We start from the raw sequence: 17,086 nt of genomic DNA, 5'->3' as shown, positions 1-17,086 counted from the left end.
AGTTAATTTGTCTATTCTTGCACCGCCAATGAAAATGTCTCCAAACAAAGCCACAACAAATTCAGCTGTTGCGTGTCTACGATCAACACACAAAGGGCCAGATTTACTAACAGTGTGTGCCTGAGCAAACCCTCTTCTGGTGGTAAAAACTACTGTCAGGATTTACTAAAGACACACAGTGAAAAAAATAGTGCTGAAAAGGCATGGACAGAGTTATCTTTGCGGCTGACCCTATTGCATATGCTTTTGTAGGAGTTTCCCTTTCAGCTGCAAAAATTTATGGGAGGAGAGTATTTAAATGAATCATGCAAGGTGATTTACTAAAGTTTGCGCTAGTCAATTTACTGGTATTCACAGCCCAAAAAAGCATGTCTTAAACCAGATGCTAATTTGCGCTGCTCTTGGTAGATTGCGTCATTATGGAAATGATCAGGCTGTGACTTTGTTCTTTAATTTGACCTCTCATGCTAATTTGCCCTGTTTAGTAAATCTGGCCTGGCCATAGTAATGTTTTTTTTTTCCTGAATGAATCAGTTGAGTGAATGAGTCAAATGACTCCCTCATAAAAACTCGATTAGTATACTGTATAGAGCTGGTAAGTCCCGCCCATCCGTAAAACCCCAAGTGGACCTCTAGGTTGAAAAATCGTCAATGAAAGTGAATGTGAGAAAATATTTATTTTCTGGTCCCGTTTGAATTGTGCCATGAATGTGAACATATGTTGTCTGTGAATTTTTTTATATAATTTTTCATGTTACGAGTTTGACAATATTATATGATTCTTTGGCTAGCAGTTGTGGAAAAGACATAACGAGAAAGACTACATGTCGCCTATGTGACGTCACCCCATAACACATTTTCCCTCCACTTGCCAAATCACAGTGCTAATGCTGCGATAATCTATGGAGACAGATCGAGATGCCTGTGTGTTTTGTACCCAAATGTCACCATTCAAACCAAATGGGCTGTTCTTTCTTCAGAAATGCGTCGAAAGCAGCGAAGAGTTGTAGTCCACAAAGTGCTCTCACACAAAGTCTAACCGTATCAAACTTCTACCCGCTAAATTGTAGCATTCTTCACACGAAAAATTATATTAAAAATTCACAGACAACATATGTTCACATTCATGGCAAAATTCAAACGGGACCAGAAAATAATTATTTTCTCACATTCACTTGCATTGACGCTTTTTCAACCTAGAGGTCCAGTGTGGTTAGCGGAAGGGGCGGGACTTACCAGCTCTATAGTATAATTAGTAGTAAATGTACAGTTATGTAACCTGGAGAAAGACGCTACCCACCACTAATGCACAGACCAGTGGCGTAGTCAGAATATTATTTTTGGGGGGCCCGAGGGGGCCACTCTATAGGCCTATATATATATATTAGGGATGCACGGATACCACAGCAGTAGGTTTATTACACTACTGTCACTTTAAGAGCTGCACATATCCAACACTGTTACACACGCATTTTCTTTTCAACTGTTTACGTTCACTTAAGACATAACCGACTATGTTTCACAAGGATACTTGCCTATACATGATTTTGTGAATTTGTCCATTTAAGCGCTGAGAGGCAGCTTTCTGTTTGCACACAGAAAATGCATTGAAAACATCATGTGATTACTGTACTGAATTCCTGTAATAAATGTAGGGAACCACTCTTTATACATAAATTATGTAACAGTTCATGTTTTTACTTTACAAGGTTTTATTCAAATCACACATGTGTGCTGAGTGAACGATCAGCATTCAAGAGCATGCAACAGAAGTGCATGCTCTCGTTTTGCTTTCTCTCTCTCTCTCTCTCTCTCTCTCTCTCTCTCTCTCTCACTCACTCTCTCTCTCACACACTTTCTCTCACTCTTTGCCGTCAGTTAACATTAGTAATATGCTCCCCATTTTACTTTCTTTGCCATATCCGACCAAACTACAAAGGTACCTAGGCCCCCCCAGGGCCCTTCGTGGCTACGCTACTGGCACAGACTGACGTTCTCTCTGGTAAGGAGCCCCCAAGGTGACAAGGTGACAAAAAAAAATGAGATGGAAGGAAATTTTCACATTTCTCTCTATATATTACATATAATATTACACATCAGCAGGAATACAGTGCATTTAAAGCTGGAGCAGGCAGTCAATCAAAGGATTCAGCACACAAGGACACCATTGACCCTGTAGGACCAATACCCATAATTCGGATCAATAACTCACCTGAAAGTGGTGGGCGCTGTAGATCGTCAGTATCATCCTGTGCCAGAAGTTGCCTTGGTCACCATTGCGAACCCACAACAAGTTTCCCCGACCACTGTTACTTGTGCGCATGTACACAGCCAAACGGAACACATTTTGGCCAAACATGTGATAGTGGAACCTGAAAATGCATGGTGGTTTGGGTTCAGGACCTCGGCGAGGAGTTGGAAGAAAAGGCCGACTGATGAGAACAGCAGTGTCTTTGAACTTCTGTGGGTCTGAAGATTCGATATAGAGGAAGTGGCCATCCGCATTGGCATGTGTGTGGTCCTTCCATGGGCCTGTGTTGAAAGTAGGAGTGGGTCCTTGGATACGGGTCCAATCAAACATGTCCTCCTCTGGTTCCTGAGTCCAGCTACACAGGCCTTCCTCAAAGTCACACATTAGCTCCGGGGCTGATGGGAGAAAAAAAGATCATTGTGAACCAATTGACTAAAAAGAACTGACGTCAAACAATAAACTGCTTCATTGACCGTTTAAAGCTCCACTAATACTGACAGCAGTTTTCCTCATCTGTTCCATCTCCACAGTCATCAATCAGGTCACAGATCAGAGAAAAGCTCACACATGCTTTGCTCTGGAGGCAGTGAAGGTGATATGGAGTAGGGCACATCTCCACAGCCTCGGGCAATGAGCAGTTATGGAACATAATATCATCTAGGGCAGAGACTCCCTCATACACGCCCAGGCTCAGTTTTGCAACTGAGATGTAGAAAGGCCTGGTCTGCCTGCCAATCTGCACAGTTATAGGGTGCCACTGGTTACCTTGGTTGTACAGTGTTTGCCAAAGTAAAGTGATACTGTCTAAGCCGTCTATCAGCAGGTGCATTTCAGCAGCACCAACAGAATGGCCAGAATTATAGTGCCTGTAAGCAAAACAATCAACATTACTATTAAAATCTGAACACTTCATGTAAGAAATTATTTTGTAAAGCAGTAAAGAATATTGTTTGATTCCGTTTTTTTATATGTATAAATAAACACATTTTATTACATACATAATATTAACATACATTTTTAAATTCTAATATTATTTTGATTCATTTATAATTCATTTATTTCACCAAGCTAAGAAAGAGGTAAGGTCCGAGCCTTAAGTAACTTGGCAAATTCTTCATCCCTTACCAGAAGGTCATGACACAATTTGAACTTGCTTGCTGGAATGTAGGACTGCGCAGCAAAGCCTGCTGGGAAAACCTGCTGCTCTTCTTGAAAATAAACATGAAGTGGCCTTGAAGGGAGAGAAAAAGAGACCGTAAAATACAAACTTGTAATATTATATTGTACATTATGTTGCTCATAAATTATTAGTAGATTTTTTGACATTTAAAAAATCATTCATTTGAATTCAGTTCCAATGAACAATGGAAATGGCATTTGCAACCATTAATTTGAACATCACGGCAGTCCACAATTATGTACAGGAGCACACAAAGCAGTATTTTACCTCTAGTTTACACTCCAAGATGATGTGTAGATAAACATTATCATTTAAATGGGATGTTACTAAAGATGTTTCAGTGCTATTGCAAACTATGTAAAGTAGGGCCCTATGACTTCCGCCAGTCATAAAAACGGAATTTACTGTATAATGTGAAATTTCATGGAATTTGTAAACATTTTTATGAATAAATAAAAAGCAGGTCAGTACCCTTAAAGGCAGGGTAGGTGATTTGTTCCAGAAACATTTTTTGTTATGCTGATTGAAAGTCTCTTCACATCCTGATAGCAATCAATAAGTTATGAGGTCTATATGTATTTAGCAGTGTCGGATCGGGGCGGTTCGTGACTTGAATTTCAATGACAATAAGTTTCAATGGCAATCAACGCCGAATCCAAGCTTCAGCAGTCAGGTGGTACCGGTCAGTGCTCTTAAGTTGTTTATTGTAATGGCTGAACCGAACAGACATGCACAGTTACTTCTTATATTTAACAAATAATCCTTAAAACTCCACAACCAACAGGCAAACTGTGAATAAAAGTGTGTGAAAAAACACCAAAAACCTCTGGCTAACATACCAGGAAATGGTTTTATGACCCCCTCCCCCAAAAGAATGCAAGGAGAGGTACTCTCACTGCATTCCTTTATGTCAAGACACCTAATGTCCATAAGAATCTACTTTTCCCCCACATTAATTCATAGATAAACCTTGCTGTTAATGAACATGCTTTGACATTTCAGATGGTTAAATGACACTTTTCATAGCTTCATCCCCCTTGTTCTGTTCCGGTCATTTGCTTTCACTTTTCCATTTCCCATGAGTGCGTGATTTGTGTGTATGTGTTTAGATGTGCTCGTGATTAAGTTTTAGTTAAAGTTGACTTTAGTTAAAGCTGCAGTCCGTAGTTTTTCCTCTTTGTCGCCATCTCTGTTCGAAATCTGCAATTGCAGTTATTCGCGGAATTATCAACTTTACGTGGGTTGTGCCTCGGCACGGCACAGTGCGGATGAATCCAGTGTTTTGAGGAGAATGTGCAGCTGTCAGTCACTGCGCCGGTGTGGATAATGTCATTCGCAATCACAGATTCTACTTTTTGGAAGTATGACCAACATAAGAAGTTTCACCGGAAAATGTCGTCTGAACAAGTAAGTAACATTCATTTCTGACAAAAAGCATTGCAGTAAATCACGCTGATTACATCCAACAATCGCTTATCATATCACGTCAAACCGTGCAAACTATACTTTGTTCTCAAATTGTTAATGATAAGCTTTGCGTGACTACATTTAATATCCTTCCGATATTTATCCTTGTTTTCGCATGGGCACGGTTACAGTCTCTTTTTTTATGTAGCCACTCCGAAGTCTTTTGCATTTTACAACGGGTGAATCTCCAGTTGTCACTGGTGATTGTCGATTGAACCTTTCTGGATCCGCCATCAAATTGATAAGTTTAATTATATCAAGTGCTGTGAGAGAAGGCTATAAATCTCCACCTCCAACATCCTCACACGCAATATAGCCTACTAGCCGAGACACTTTCTTTATGTGTACAGTTGTGACGTAATGACGCAAAGACATGCCCAAATTTCCCGCGGAAATCCACTAGTACCACTGGAATTAAAAACATTATTACAAGCTTACCGTTTTAAATCGAACTAAGGCAAGCAGATAGTTTTGAACACTGGATGGTTATGTACTTGCTCAAAAATGTATTTTGGATCATTTTTAACCCAAAAAAGTTACGGACTGCAGCTTTAACTTTTAGTTAATAAAAAAATAGTTCCCTGATTCTGATTCTGCCTGCAGATTAAGTAAGGGATAATCCACGGCTAGCCATGCATTAAGTAAGGGATAATGTATAGAGAGGCGGTCGTTATAGCGAATAACAACCCCGACAGGCTGAACAGGACCCCGACGCGAAGCGGAGGGGTCTTGAATCAGCCTGAAGGGGTTGTTATTCGCTATAACGACCGCCTCTCTATACATTATCCCGCTTATTATATGGCTACCTACAAAATAAATAAATAATTTGACACGAATTATTGATTTAAAAAGGAGTTTATTGATTTAAAAACGAATGTATTGCTTCCGCCAAAGAAAATAGTCCGTTCCGCGTCCATAGCAACGCGCCGTTTTTCATGGCAACGGTCTGTTATACTTCGCAGCGGTCTGTTATCAAGAAATAACAGACCGCATTCTACATTAGAATTCAACCAAGCCATGTAATAAAGGATTTTAATGCACGACGTAGAGGCGAAGAACCACCCGACGCGAAGCGGAGGGTGGTTGCCTCTACGAAGTGCATTAAAATTCTTTAATGCATGGCTAGCCGTGGATTATCCCGCTTATACCTTGGTTATTTGCCAAGTTAAAAATAAGTTAAAGCTGTAACTGATGTTTACAGTGTATATTTTTAACAGACGTGTAAAAATGACGGTTATTTCTTAAGTTAAGGCTCGTCAGTTCTTGCACTCCGTCCGCTTTAAATAAAGTAGAGCCATCAGATTGCTTTTATTTGAATGAATTCACATTTATTTAAATTCATTATTAAAAGAGAGAGACAGAGAACTGAAGGAGAAGGAACAGAGAGAGAGAGAGATGCGTGCGCGAGATACCTGTGTGCGTCGATCTCTTCTTTAAAGTCTAGCAGCTACAGTCCCCTCGTTGCTTAAGCATATAGCTAACTTAATGATTCTTTAATGGATTTGTTACAATTATTTATGAATGACAGGCAACACTGATACAAATTAAACGATATTCAAAAATCATCCATTTAGCCTACCTAAACGTTTCCATATGCGTCTCTCACTCTGCTTGCAAGTGTATCTGTGTTACTATGGTTACCAATGTAGCGGATTAATTTCGAACTGTAATCAAACTGACTGGAACTACCTGTGCATTAAACGGTTTTACTGCACACCTTCCAGCCAATCAGAATCGAGTATTTAAACAGCCCATGGTATAATGTCACTTAAACAATTCTTGATCTTGCTACATGCTCTGATTAGTAGACTTCTGTACAGTAAGAAAGTTATTTCCCCTTATACCCGGAAATTAACATTTCTTAGAATTAATTAAAGAAATCAATAGTGAGTGTTCGCTGGACGAACTGATTAATTGATGGTAATATTAGTTTAACTACATCACAAGTTAATTAGATTACCTGATCCAAATATTCATAATTATTTATAACAAGTTATTATTTATTATTAATATTTCCATTTTAAACTAATTTTCTACATTATGTTCATTATTATTGAAATGTTATGTGCTTTGAGACATGAGGTAGTTTAATGCCATCTCTCCAGACACTTTTGTTTGCTCCCTGCTGTGTGCATTCATGTGTTTTGAAGGAGACCTTTGCCATTTCCATCACTCGTTTCTGATGCAATACTTGCGAATTAAAACAGGGTGATGGAAGCATAGCTATAGACTAGTGACTGTGAATATTAAACTGCAAAATGACTATTTAAAAATGAATCCTGCATGTTCTGCGTGTCTCTGTGTGAATGAATTGCTCAGACATGCGATTTGATTTACCACACACGCTTGTGGTGTTCTCAGCCTCTACCGCCTCAGTTTATGAGGACATTAAACTACATCTCCACACACAGAAACTCAAAGGTCTTCACGGCAACCCGTCAAAAAAAAAGTTTGGTTTAACTTGAAGAAATTGTGACAGAAATATATTACTGTTGTACAGTAGAATTTAGCTACGTCTCAATGTAATAATAATAATACTAACACTAATAATACATTATTATTAAATCCAGAAAACTTAAAACAGAAAACACAGAATTTGGTCAAATATAAAATGGAATTTGAGGAAAAAATAAATAAAACGTATTTCATAGTGCCATAAACATGTCATTTTTGTCAAACTTTTAATAAATTGTTGTTAAATTGTATAAGTTGCATGATTTCCATTAATTAGACATGCTTTTTGATTACAAAAAAATTATTTAACCATTCAAATTGAGTCCAAAAATAAAAATCTACAATTTAGCATCTTTTGGGGTTGACAGAGTTACTAAAGTGTGAGACAAAGGCATTTCATGTGCTACTCTCACCTGCACTTGTATTAGTCGAGTGGTCCTGGGGTGGTGTTTGGTCTACATAATCTATGGAGACTCCATCAGCTGAGCCTCTTACCCATTCAAATCCATCACCCTGGATGAGCTCATACCAACCACATGAGTCAGACTCGAAATCACACTGTGCCGCTGAAAGTCAAATTAACATTTTGAAGGAATAATAAAATAATAATGTAAAGGATAAAACTACCCTTTCAAAGCAGTTTATTTTTTAACAAATGCTTATGCAAAAAACTTTTGCTTATTTTTATTCATTTTTTTAATTGCTTATTGTAAAAAAATTAAAAAATAAAAACACTGGGTGTTTGATTTTAATCAAAGTAAATGTTTCTTAAAGGGGTCATATGATGGTTCTAAAAAGAACATTATTTTGTGTATTTGGTTTAATGCAATGTGTTTACGTGGTTTTAGGTTAAAAAAAAGTAATTATTTTACACATACCGTACATTATTGTTGCTCCTCTATGCCCCTCCTTTCTGAAAAGCGTCGATTTTTACAAAGTTCATCATTCTGAAAAGTGCGGTGTGCTCTGATTGGCCAGCAATTCAGTGCATTGTGATTGGCCCGAATACCTTACGCGTGTGACAGAAATGTCACGCCCCTTACCATAATTGGAACAGCAGCTCCATCAATAGCAAAGCAATAATGACAGGTGATAATGTCAATTCGAGCCTGAATCTGATCCGGAAAATGTAGATGACCAAGCTGATCGATCAACTTTGCCAGCGCGTCTGGACCAGATAGTATCAAATTGGTAAGGTTTTATTTCATTGGGGACATTGATTATAATGACTAAAAAATACTGTCTTTTTACGCGTTGCGCTACGGGGGGGGAGAACACTGTGTAAACATAAAACCATGTCTGCATTTGTGATTGTAGAAATGACAAACAAGTGCTACTTTATTATATGCTCAAAACTCGCGTTTGAATAGTTTGTAGCAAATTATTAAAATATGGAAACATACTTACAGGCTGTGTCTGTGATTCAGAAGCGCCAGACTGTACTTGCAAAGATTGCCCCACTTTTTAGAATCAGCCTTTGTGCACAGCCGGCCTTGTACTCTCCCAGGTTCTGGAAATAGTCCTCCGAAAAATGCACAGCACACAGTCGAATATTTTGTTTGAACTGTTCTGGAACAGTGTTGTAAATAAAGCTTAACCACTGTTTTCTAATTATGTCCTCTTTTGAAAGGCCAAACAAAGTAGGCTTTCACAACGAAAAACACAGCGTCTCCACGACATGGCGCGTCGGCGAAACAACACAGCGAGAATAAAAGTTACGCCTTCTTTATTTGCGTATACTGTACATTTGGGTGGTGATATGAAACTCTGCCCCCACGTAGATTTGTGGGGGCGTGTTTGAATGAAGCGTTTTAGGAAGGCGTGGCTGAGCCTTAACTTTTACAAAGAAAATCTCTTTAGGTTTAAGACTTTGAGCTTTTTAACTCTGCAGATCTTATACATACACAAACAGCTGCATAACACACTAAAGAAAAAAGAAAACAAGAAATTGCATTATATGACCCCTTTAAACAGTGACATGGCTCATATTCCAGTGAAATCATGTCAACTTTAAGCTGTTTTGATCTTTGAGTCCATTTACTTACAACAGTTGGCCTCATCCTCTCCATTGGGGCAGTCTAAAGAAAAGTCACACACTTTCACCCCATCCACATAGACATTTTCCCCACAGTCAAAGTGAGTTGAAAGGGGTGCCTTGATGTCAGTCTCTGAAGAAAACAATAAAGCCAACACATATATATTGTAGAAAAGGTAAGCAAAAGTGAAGTGAAGTCTCTCATGAAGTGGAGAGCTTCTGAGAGCTCCTTCCTGCATCATCACCTTTGTTAACCATATCATGTGATGTAGATCTGAACATGGCCACATTATTATGATTAATTGGACTGTCCAAGGTACTGCTGAAATAATTCACAATAATGTGGTACCGTAACACACACACACACACACACACACACACACACACACACACACACACACACACACACACACACACACACACACACACACACACACACACACACACACACACACACCTTCCTCTGAGACACTTGGTAATAAAATATACAGTCAGCTTTGTTCTGTTCTGTCTGTATTTATGGTTATCATAAACAGTTAAGCATTTTTATGATAAATGTATCAAATATAGTAAATGACTTACTGAACAGCTTTAAGATTAAATCTTAAAATGTAGATCTGAAAAATCTTCATAAGATAATAAAACCACTCGCACTTGCATATACTCTAAATCTAAATGATGTCTCTTGCTCCTTCTATCTTCGGCTGAACTCTAAATTGGAAAGCTGCTGAGGTTCCCTTCTGCCTATCACCATTGTCCCCCAGTGTCCCAGTTCATCCAGCAAAGGGCTATACATGTATTAGACCTTATTTACAGCTTTATATCCCTGAATCTCTTGAGCTCTCTGCACCTCACACCATTCAGAAACCGCATCAAAGTGAGCACAGCAATCACATAACTTCATCTTTGTGCCTTTACGAACAGCTACATCATGACCCAAACATGGACATCTGAAGGAGGAGCAATCATACTGAATAACATACTGAACTAGAATGTACATTTCCTGAAGAAAATGTGAGTGGTGCTTGCAGTGGCAAAATTCTGCACGGTTGCTAGGGTGTTTCTAGTGGGTTGCTAAGGTGTTCTGGGTGGTTACTAGGTGGTTGCTAGGGTATTCTGGGTGGTTGCTAAGGTGTTGCTATGCGGTTGCTAAGGTGTTCAGGGTGGTTGATAGGGTGTTGCTAGGTGGTTGCTAGGGTGTTGCTAGGTGGTTACTATGGTGTTACTAGGCAGTTGCTATGGTGTTCTGGGTGGTTGCTGGGGCATTGCTAGGGTGTTCTGGATGGTTGCTATGGTGTTGTTAGGCGGTTGCTAGGATATTCTGGGTGGTTGCTATGGTGTTGCTAGGGTATTTTGGGTGGTTGCTAGGGCGTTTCTAGGCGGTTTCTATGGTGTTCAGGGTGGTTGCTAGTGTATTCTGGGTGGTTGCTATGGTGTTACAAGGTGGTTGGTAGTTGGTATTCACAGATGGTTAATATGGAGTTTTTATAGCGTTCTTAGCATGTTCTTGGCATGATTTATCACTTAACTAATCACTATTAGCATGTAGCTATTCACTGTTAGCATGTATAGCATGTTGGAAGTGCTGTTTGCAAGCATGAATCAAAAGAGCCAACCCTCATGTCTCTACGATGTTCTGATGCAGAGATATAGTTCTTGCTAGACGGTTGCTAGGGTACTTTGTTTGGTTACTAGGAAGTGGCTTGGCAGCTGCCAATGATGATACTTCAAAAGCTCCTTGCCAGTATGAATGATAACAACCCCCATGCCTCTATGACATTCAGATTAGAAGATATCCCTCTTTGGGTTTGGGTTTGGGTTGCTAGACAATGGTTGCTAGGGTGTGGCCAGGAAGTGCTGAAGGTGTCTCATGATTGGATGTTTGCTGCCCCAAGTCAAACGAGACCACCCTTATGTTTCTATGACTCTTCTATCCAAAGATATCCCTTTGATCTCTTTCAATGGAAGTCTATGGAACTTGTTGCTATGGTGCTCTAAATGGTTCCTAGGGCGTGGCTTGATAGCTTCACAATGATCCTGAGAGACTGATTGGTCGTCTGACTAAAATGAGCCCGCCCCCTTGTCTCTATGACACTGTGATTCAGAGTTATGTTCAATACAAAATCCCTATGCAATTTACCATAGTAGGAAAAGCATGTGTGTTTCATGGGCCATCCCTTGACCATTGTATGTCAATGGGGCAACTTTGGGCGCCTCCTGCCCCATAGGGGTACAACTTTTACCCCATTGTGAGGTATGTGAGCCTGCCAGCCTCTTCAAATGTGGTAAACCGCACGTTTCTGCGAAATCCTCGCTCAGAGCTATGACTCGTCAAAGTTTGTTGCAATGCAAAGTCTATGGGACTTTTTTGGCCGCTTTTTTGCCCCTGGGGCGAACACTGTACACCCGTTCTCTTATAAACGTCATAGCACACCTCTCCTCAATAATCCACATGATTTGACGCATCATTCATGGGGCTGTGACAAAAGCTGCGGGAGGAGTAGCGTAGCGCGCCAAACTTTTCCATGGAATAATAATAATAAGTATGAGTAATAACAATAGTGATGCCTTGCCTTTGGCAAGCACCACTAATAAAGCATAAGTTTTAAGATTATAAAAAGAAAAAGTTCACCCAAAAATAATAATTCTCACATCATTTACTCACCCTAATGTCGTATCAAACCAGAACAGTAAAGATGATTTTTTTCTACCTTAAAATGAAAAGTCAATTTCATTGACTTTCACTGTATAGACAAAAACATTCTTCTAAATACCTTATTTTATGTTTCACAGAAGAAAGAAACTCATAAAGGTTTGTAACAACATGAATGTAAATAAATTATTCCATAATTTAAATTTTTAGTTGAACTTTCTTGGTAAACTTCCAAAGTGAAGTTACTTTTTTGGATTTAGACAGCCTAACTGGATTTGCAAAAAAGAACAAAAGATGTATTAGTGATTACTCACCTATGGCTGCCACACATTCTCTGCTGAAGGACAGATCATCAATCGCAACAACTTCATTTGGGTCACTGCTGTTGAATATCAATCCTCTAATCACAACCTGTAGATTCACAGCAATTATGTTTTACCGATTCAGCTATACACCATACATACTTTTGTAACACTTTAATTTACAGTGTCCTTGTTACTTGTTATGATAGTAATATTAATTGTGCATAATTACATGCAACTAACCCTAACCCACACCATAATCCTAACCCAAAAGTAAGTACATGTAGCTAAATATTAATACTCAGTTCTAACTGTATAATTACACTGTAACACGGACATCTTAAAGGGATAGTCCACCCAAAATTGAAAATTGACCCATGATTTACTCACCCTGAAGTCATCATAGGTGTATATGACATTCTTCTTTCAAACGAATACAATTGGAGTTATAGAAAAAAAATGTCCTGGCTCTTCCAAGCTTTATAATGGCAGTGAATGGCTGGATGACTTTGGAAGTCCATCAAAGCGCATCTATTCATGATTAAAGTGCTCCACACGTCTCTTGGGGTTAATAAAGGTCTTCTGAAGTGAAGCGATAAGTTTGTGTAAGAAAAATATCCATATTTAAAGCTTTATCGACTAAAATAACTAGCTTCTGGCAGACGCCCATAATGACGAATGCGGTTGCCCAGCCCTGTTTGTTTGAACCACGAGAGGCGTCAATTGCCGGCATTATGTTGTGCGTCAATTTCAAGGGTTATTTCGTTTCAGAAGACCTTTATTAACCTCAAGAGACGTGTGGAGCACTTTAATCATGAGTAGATGCACTTTGATGGACTTCCAAAGTCATCCAGCCATTAACTGCCATTGTAAAGCTTGGAAGAGCCAGGAAATGTTTTATATAACTCCAATTGTATTCTTCTGAAAGAAGAATGTCATATAGCCTACACCTATGATGACTTCAGGGTGAGTACATCATGGGCTAATTTTCATTTTTGGGTGAACTATCCCTTTAAAATAAAGCGTAACCACTACTTTTTGTTCAAAAGTTCAAATAATAATAATCCTTCCCCCAAACACAAATAACCCCTCATTCAGTACATCCACAGCAACCTTAAACTCCTCTCTGCTGTTTAACACCACCACTGTTCGCATCCAGGGAAGAGTGTGTGGATAAGGATTGGAGGTGGACTGAAACAACACCTCCTCCATCTCTTCCGAAGTTTCGAATTGGATCAGAACCTGCAAAGCCCCTGTCAGCAACCCAATATGACGATAGAAAGTTAGCTGTTCAAAAGAAAAGGACAACAAAGAGACAAAATATAAATTACCCCCCAAAAAAGTTTTGTGTCAACAAAGGATTCAAGCAGTGCATTGCTTGCTTCATTACAAGTTAGAAACATTAAAGATATTCAACGGTTGGCCAAATGAGACAAAATTAAAACTGAAAGCATTTCATACTCAAAGCCATTTTGATATGAAGTGAGGTTATGTTATTGCATCTTCCTGCCAAATTCAATGTCATCTTATTTTTATATAAGCAGAGAAGCACTCAAAGTGAATTACTCCATATCTAATAACAGTGGATCTAAAACCATAGATCCCAATGAGTGCATGCACTACCCACTGTGTCACGGCTCTGACAGCCTATGCATAACTCTCTGCTGTCAATAAGAGTGTGTAGCCGTGGCAGTGGATAAGTGCTCTAAACACTTAATTGGGTGCTTGAGCAATGCATTTAACAAGATGCTGCTTATGGTTTGTGGTAAACCCAAACTGTCTCTCTCGTCAAAAAACTAACATATTGCACTGGTTCATTTATGGAACTTCTAAAATATTTTATATAATTATATAATTGGCTAGAATAATCATATAATAGGCTTTATAGGATATTGTAATTGTAAACTGTGTTTTGAATCATGTGCATTAACGATGACGATTTGTCATCATGATTTTGTCTTGAGAGGGCTTTGATGTCCAATTTTTATTTTTTTGTATTTATGATAATTCTGATAGCACATGAAGGCATAAACCTCTCTACTTAACCGTCAGTCTTGCACATCCACCATGTTTGTAGTTTTTTAACACTTTTTATTTGCGTTTGTGGTAACTGAATCCTCGTCCACTGCTCAATGGGTTGTGGGCATTAGTTAGTGCATGGATCTGCACTTCGGACTCTAACTGGGAAAAGTAGACCATCCAGGTATCTTTGGAATGCTCATTTCAACATACTGCAATTTGGGACATCCTAATTCTAATTTCGAATACCATTTAGGACGGATAACATGCGAGCTGGGATGCAGCATTCAGGAACAAAACCAGAGTGAGTCATTCAATCATTCATCCAACCAATTTGTTCATAAACACAGATTCATTCAGCAACAAAACCAGAGTGAGATATTGAATTATTAATTCAACCAATTTGATCATAAACACTGATTCATTTAGTAACAAAACACGACTACAGAAACCATTTACATTGGCGGAGCAAAAATAGTCAAAGTAATTGGCAATATTTTGTCTAAAGTGTGGGTCAATATTCATTTCCTGATTATTGAACAGTTGTATAAAAGAAATATCACACACTAAATGTTATATAAATTAGCATATTTATATATATATATAGCTTGCTCAAAGTAGATTTGTACCAAATAAGCAACTATTTTTTATATGGCATCAGGATTTACAATGATAGTCAATGAAATATATGAGATACGAAATACGTTTAGTTAGAAACCGTGATAATGTTTTTCTGTACCAAGCATGTCTGTGAAGGCTGGAAAAGAGGACTGTATATTTCAGCAGAGACTCTTTCTCCATTTTTGGATCGTATATAGAGGCAGTGACCTGACAAAAGAGAAGAAACAGTGTCCTGGGTAGTCAGGAAATACAGAAATAGAATACAATTCTATTTTTTTTTTTTTTTTACGGAACAGTTTTTTGAACCTTCAGACAAAATATAACAGACAATCTAAAAAAAAGTTTGCATGTGTTTTATGTTTTGTATAATTTTTGTCATATGAAGCTCACACTCGAGGAGGAAAAACTTTATTCAACCCAAACTGAGAAAAATATGCAATTTGGTGTAGATGTTATTTATATAGCCACAAAGATAAAATTCTGATAGTTTGTAATACAAATCAATTCCAGTGTAACTACTTACATAAAATGCATACCAGATGCTACTCTATATCTCCCAATAATATATCTTAGTAATATGATATTTAAATGCTTTGTTTTATGTACAAAAGCATGTAATATAATGCAATACAATGATGATTGAGATATGTACATATAAATATTCTTCAAAACCCTGTTGTATCATATGTGATAAATATGTATATTTTAACATGATTTTTTCAAATAATAATACTTTTTTTTAAAGATGTACCATGACCCGTTGGTGGACATTTTTAGAATTATCTAGATCATACTTTCTAAAACAAAATTATGATCTATAAGTCAGAGGGCAGAATGCATGCAGTAAATTGTGTGCAACAGGTTTTTGAGCAAAGTTTTGATCATGTCAATTTAGAGGCCTAAAAAATTCATGCATCAAATATGATTCAATAGGCTGGTTAAGTAGGATCCCTCCAAATGTAAGATCAACTGTTTTACTTACCAGTAACATTTTCTGCCTCAGTACTGGGCCAGCTCAAGCCTGAACCTCTCATCCAAACATGATGTTGAAAACCACAGAAACCTTCCTGAAAGTCACATCTCACAAACTTGGAGCCTACAAAAGAGGAAACTCACAGCTATATCAGGCCATTACAGTAAAGTAAATTAATTTCATTTGAAATCTGTAACAGAGACACCACTGAAAATATGAAACTCGACATGGCATCCTTCACAACACATTTAAAAGGTGCTTGACTGAAAATCTGTTATAAAATAGATTCAAGAGAGCAGATACACAATAAGGACATCTCATGTAATAATAAATAATAAACAATAAATTGCTTATGGATCTTTTCTTATCATCATTAAAAGGATGAATATGCTAAACAAAAGCAATAGTGGTCAACCCGAATACATCAACCTCAATTATGTAATTTTCTGCCTTCTAAAACCCCCAGCGATATTAAATCAATATTATAAAAGCACTGTTGTGTCTCATCTGTAGACCTTCAAGTGTGCCACTTTATGAGTAAGCCATAAATCTCACTGTTTACACATGAGGCCTTTAGGAGCATTTAAAATCTTACTGTCAACAGAGAGGGAAAAGAAAGGGCCATTACTGTCAAAAAGTTGCCTGCGTAAGCTCAGAAAACATACAAATAGAAGATCAGAAAAAGAAGCTGAAGAGTGGAAATGAAAAAACAAGTGTTTAAGAATAATACATACAGTTAGTCTCATCACTGCCATCTTCACAGTTTTCTCTGAAATCACATACATACTCCTCAGATACACAGCCGCCTCTGGCACAAGTAAAGTGCTCAGGTGGACATGGAGCGGATGATACACTCGCCAGGACACACAGCAGAAACGAGGCCTGTACGCACACCCTCATTGAGCACATTGAGTCAGTTCACTAGCACATTCAGATCTACATGTAAGCAAAAACACAGGCAGACACACTCAGTATCCAAAAAAGTCCTTAAAATACAGAGAGAGACAGCGTATAACCTCGACTTTGTGCTACGGACAGTCGCGTCTCACAGAATCTGCTTAGTGCTCACACCAACCCAAGCTCAAGTGACTTTATGACTGTTACACAATAGGCCTGCTTTCTTTCATTATG

General features: G+C 38.3%; 1 protein-coding gene across 1 annotated transcript in view; it reads right to left on the bottom strand.

Moving 5' to 3' along the window:
* malrd1 (MAM and LDL receptor class A domain containing 1) overlaps window positions 1-16,855 on the bottom strand; it is a gene marked incomplete at both ends in the record, with an annotated part of 50,788 nt that extends 33,933 nt beyond the window's left edge. Inside the window, 10 exons of the mRNA XM_081354983.1 lie at window positions 2,213-2,646; window positions 2,750-3,117; window positions 3,377-3,482; window positions 7,766-7,918; window positions 9,398-9,520; window positions 12,355-12,451; window positions 13,456-13,629; window positions 15,101-15,189; window positions 15,965-16,078; window positions 16,690-16,855. Of these exons, the coding sequence (XP_081211109.1) occupies window positions 2,213-2,646; window positions 2,750-3,117; window positions 3,377-3,482; window positions 7,766-7,918; window positions 9,398-9,520; window positions 12,355-12,451; window positions 13,456-13,629; window positions 15,101-15,189; window positions 15,965-16,078; window positions 16,690-16,855 (1,824 nt within the window). The remainder of the gene's footprint in view (window positions 1-2,212; window positions 2,647-2,749; window positions 3,118-3,376; window positions 3,483-7,765; window positions 7,919-9,397; window positions 9,521-12,354; window positions 12,452-13,455; window positions 13,630-15,100; window positions 15,190-15,964; window positions 16,079-16,689) is intronic.
* Window positions 16,856-17,086: the final 231 nt, after the last annotated feature.

Source organism: Scardinius erythrophthalmus (assembly GCF_964197995.2).
Source record: "Scardinius erythrophthalmus genome assembly, chromosome: 2".
Classification (NCBI taxonomy): Eukaryota; Metazoa; Chordata; class Actinopteri; order Cypriniformes; family Leuciscidae; genus Scardinius; species Scardinius erythrophthalmus.
This window is presented reverse-complemented; position numbering and strand designations above follow the sequence as displayed.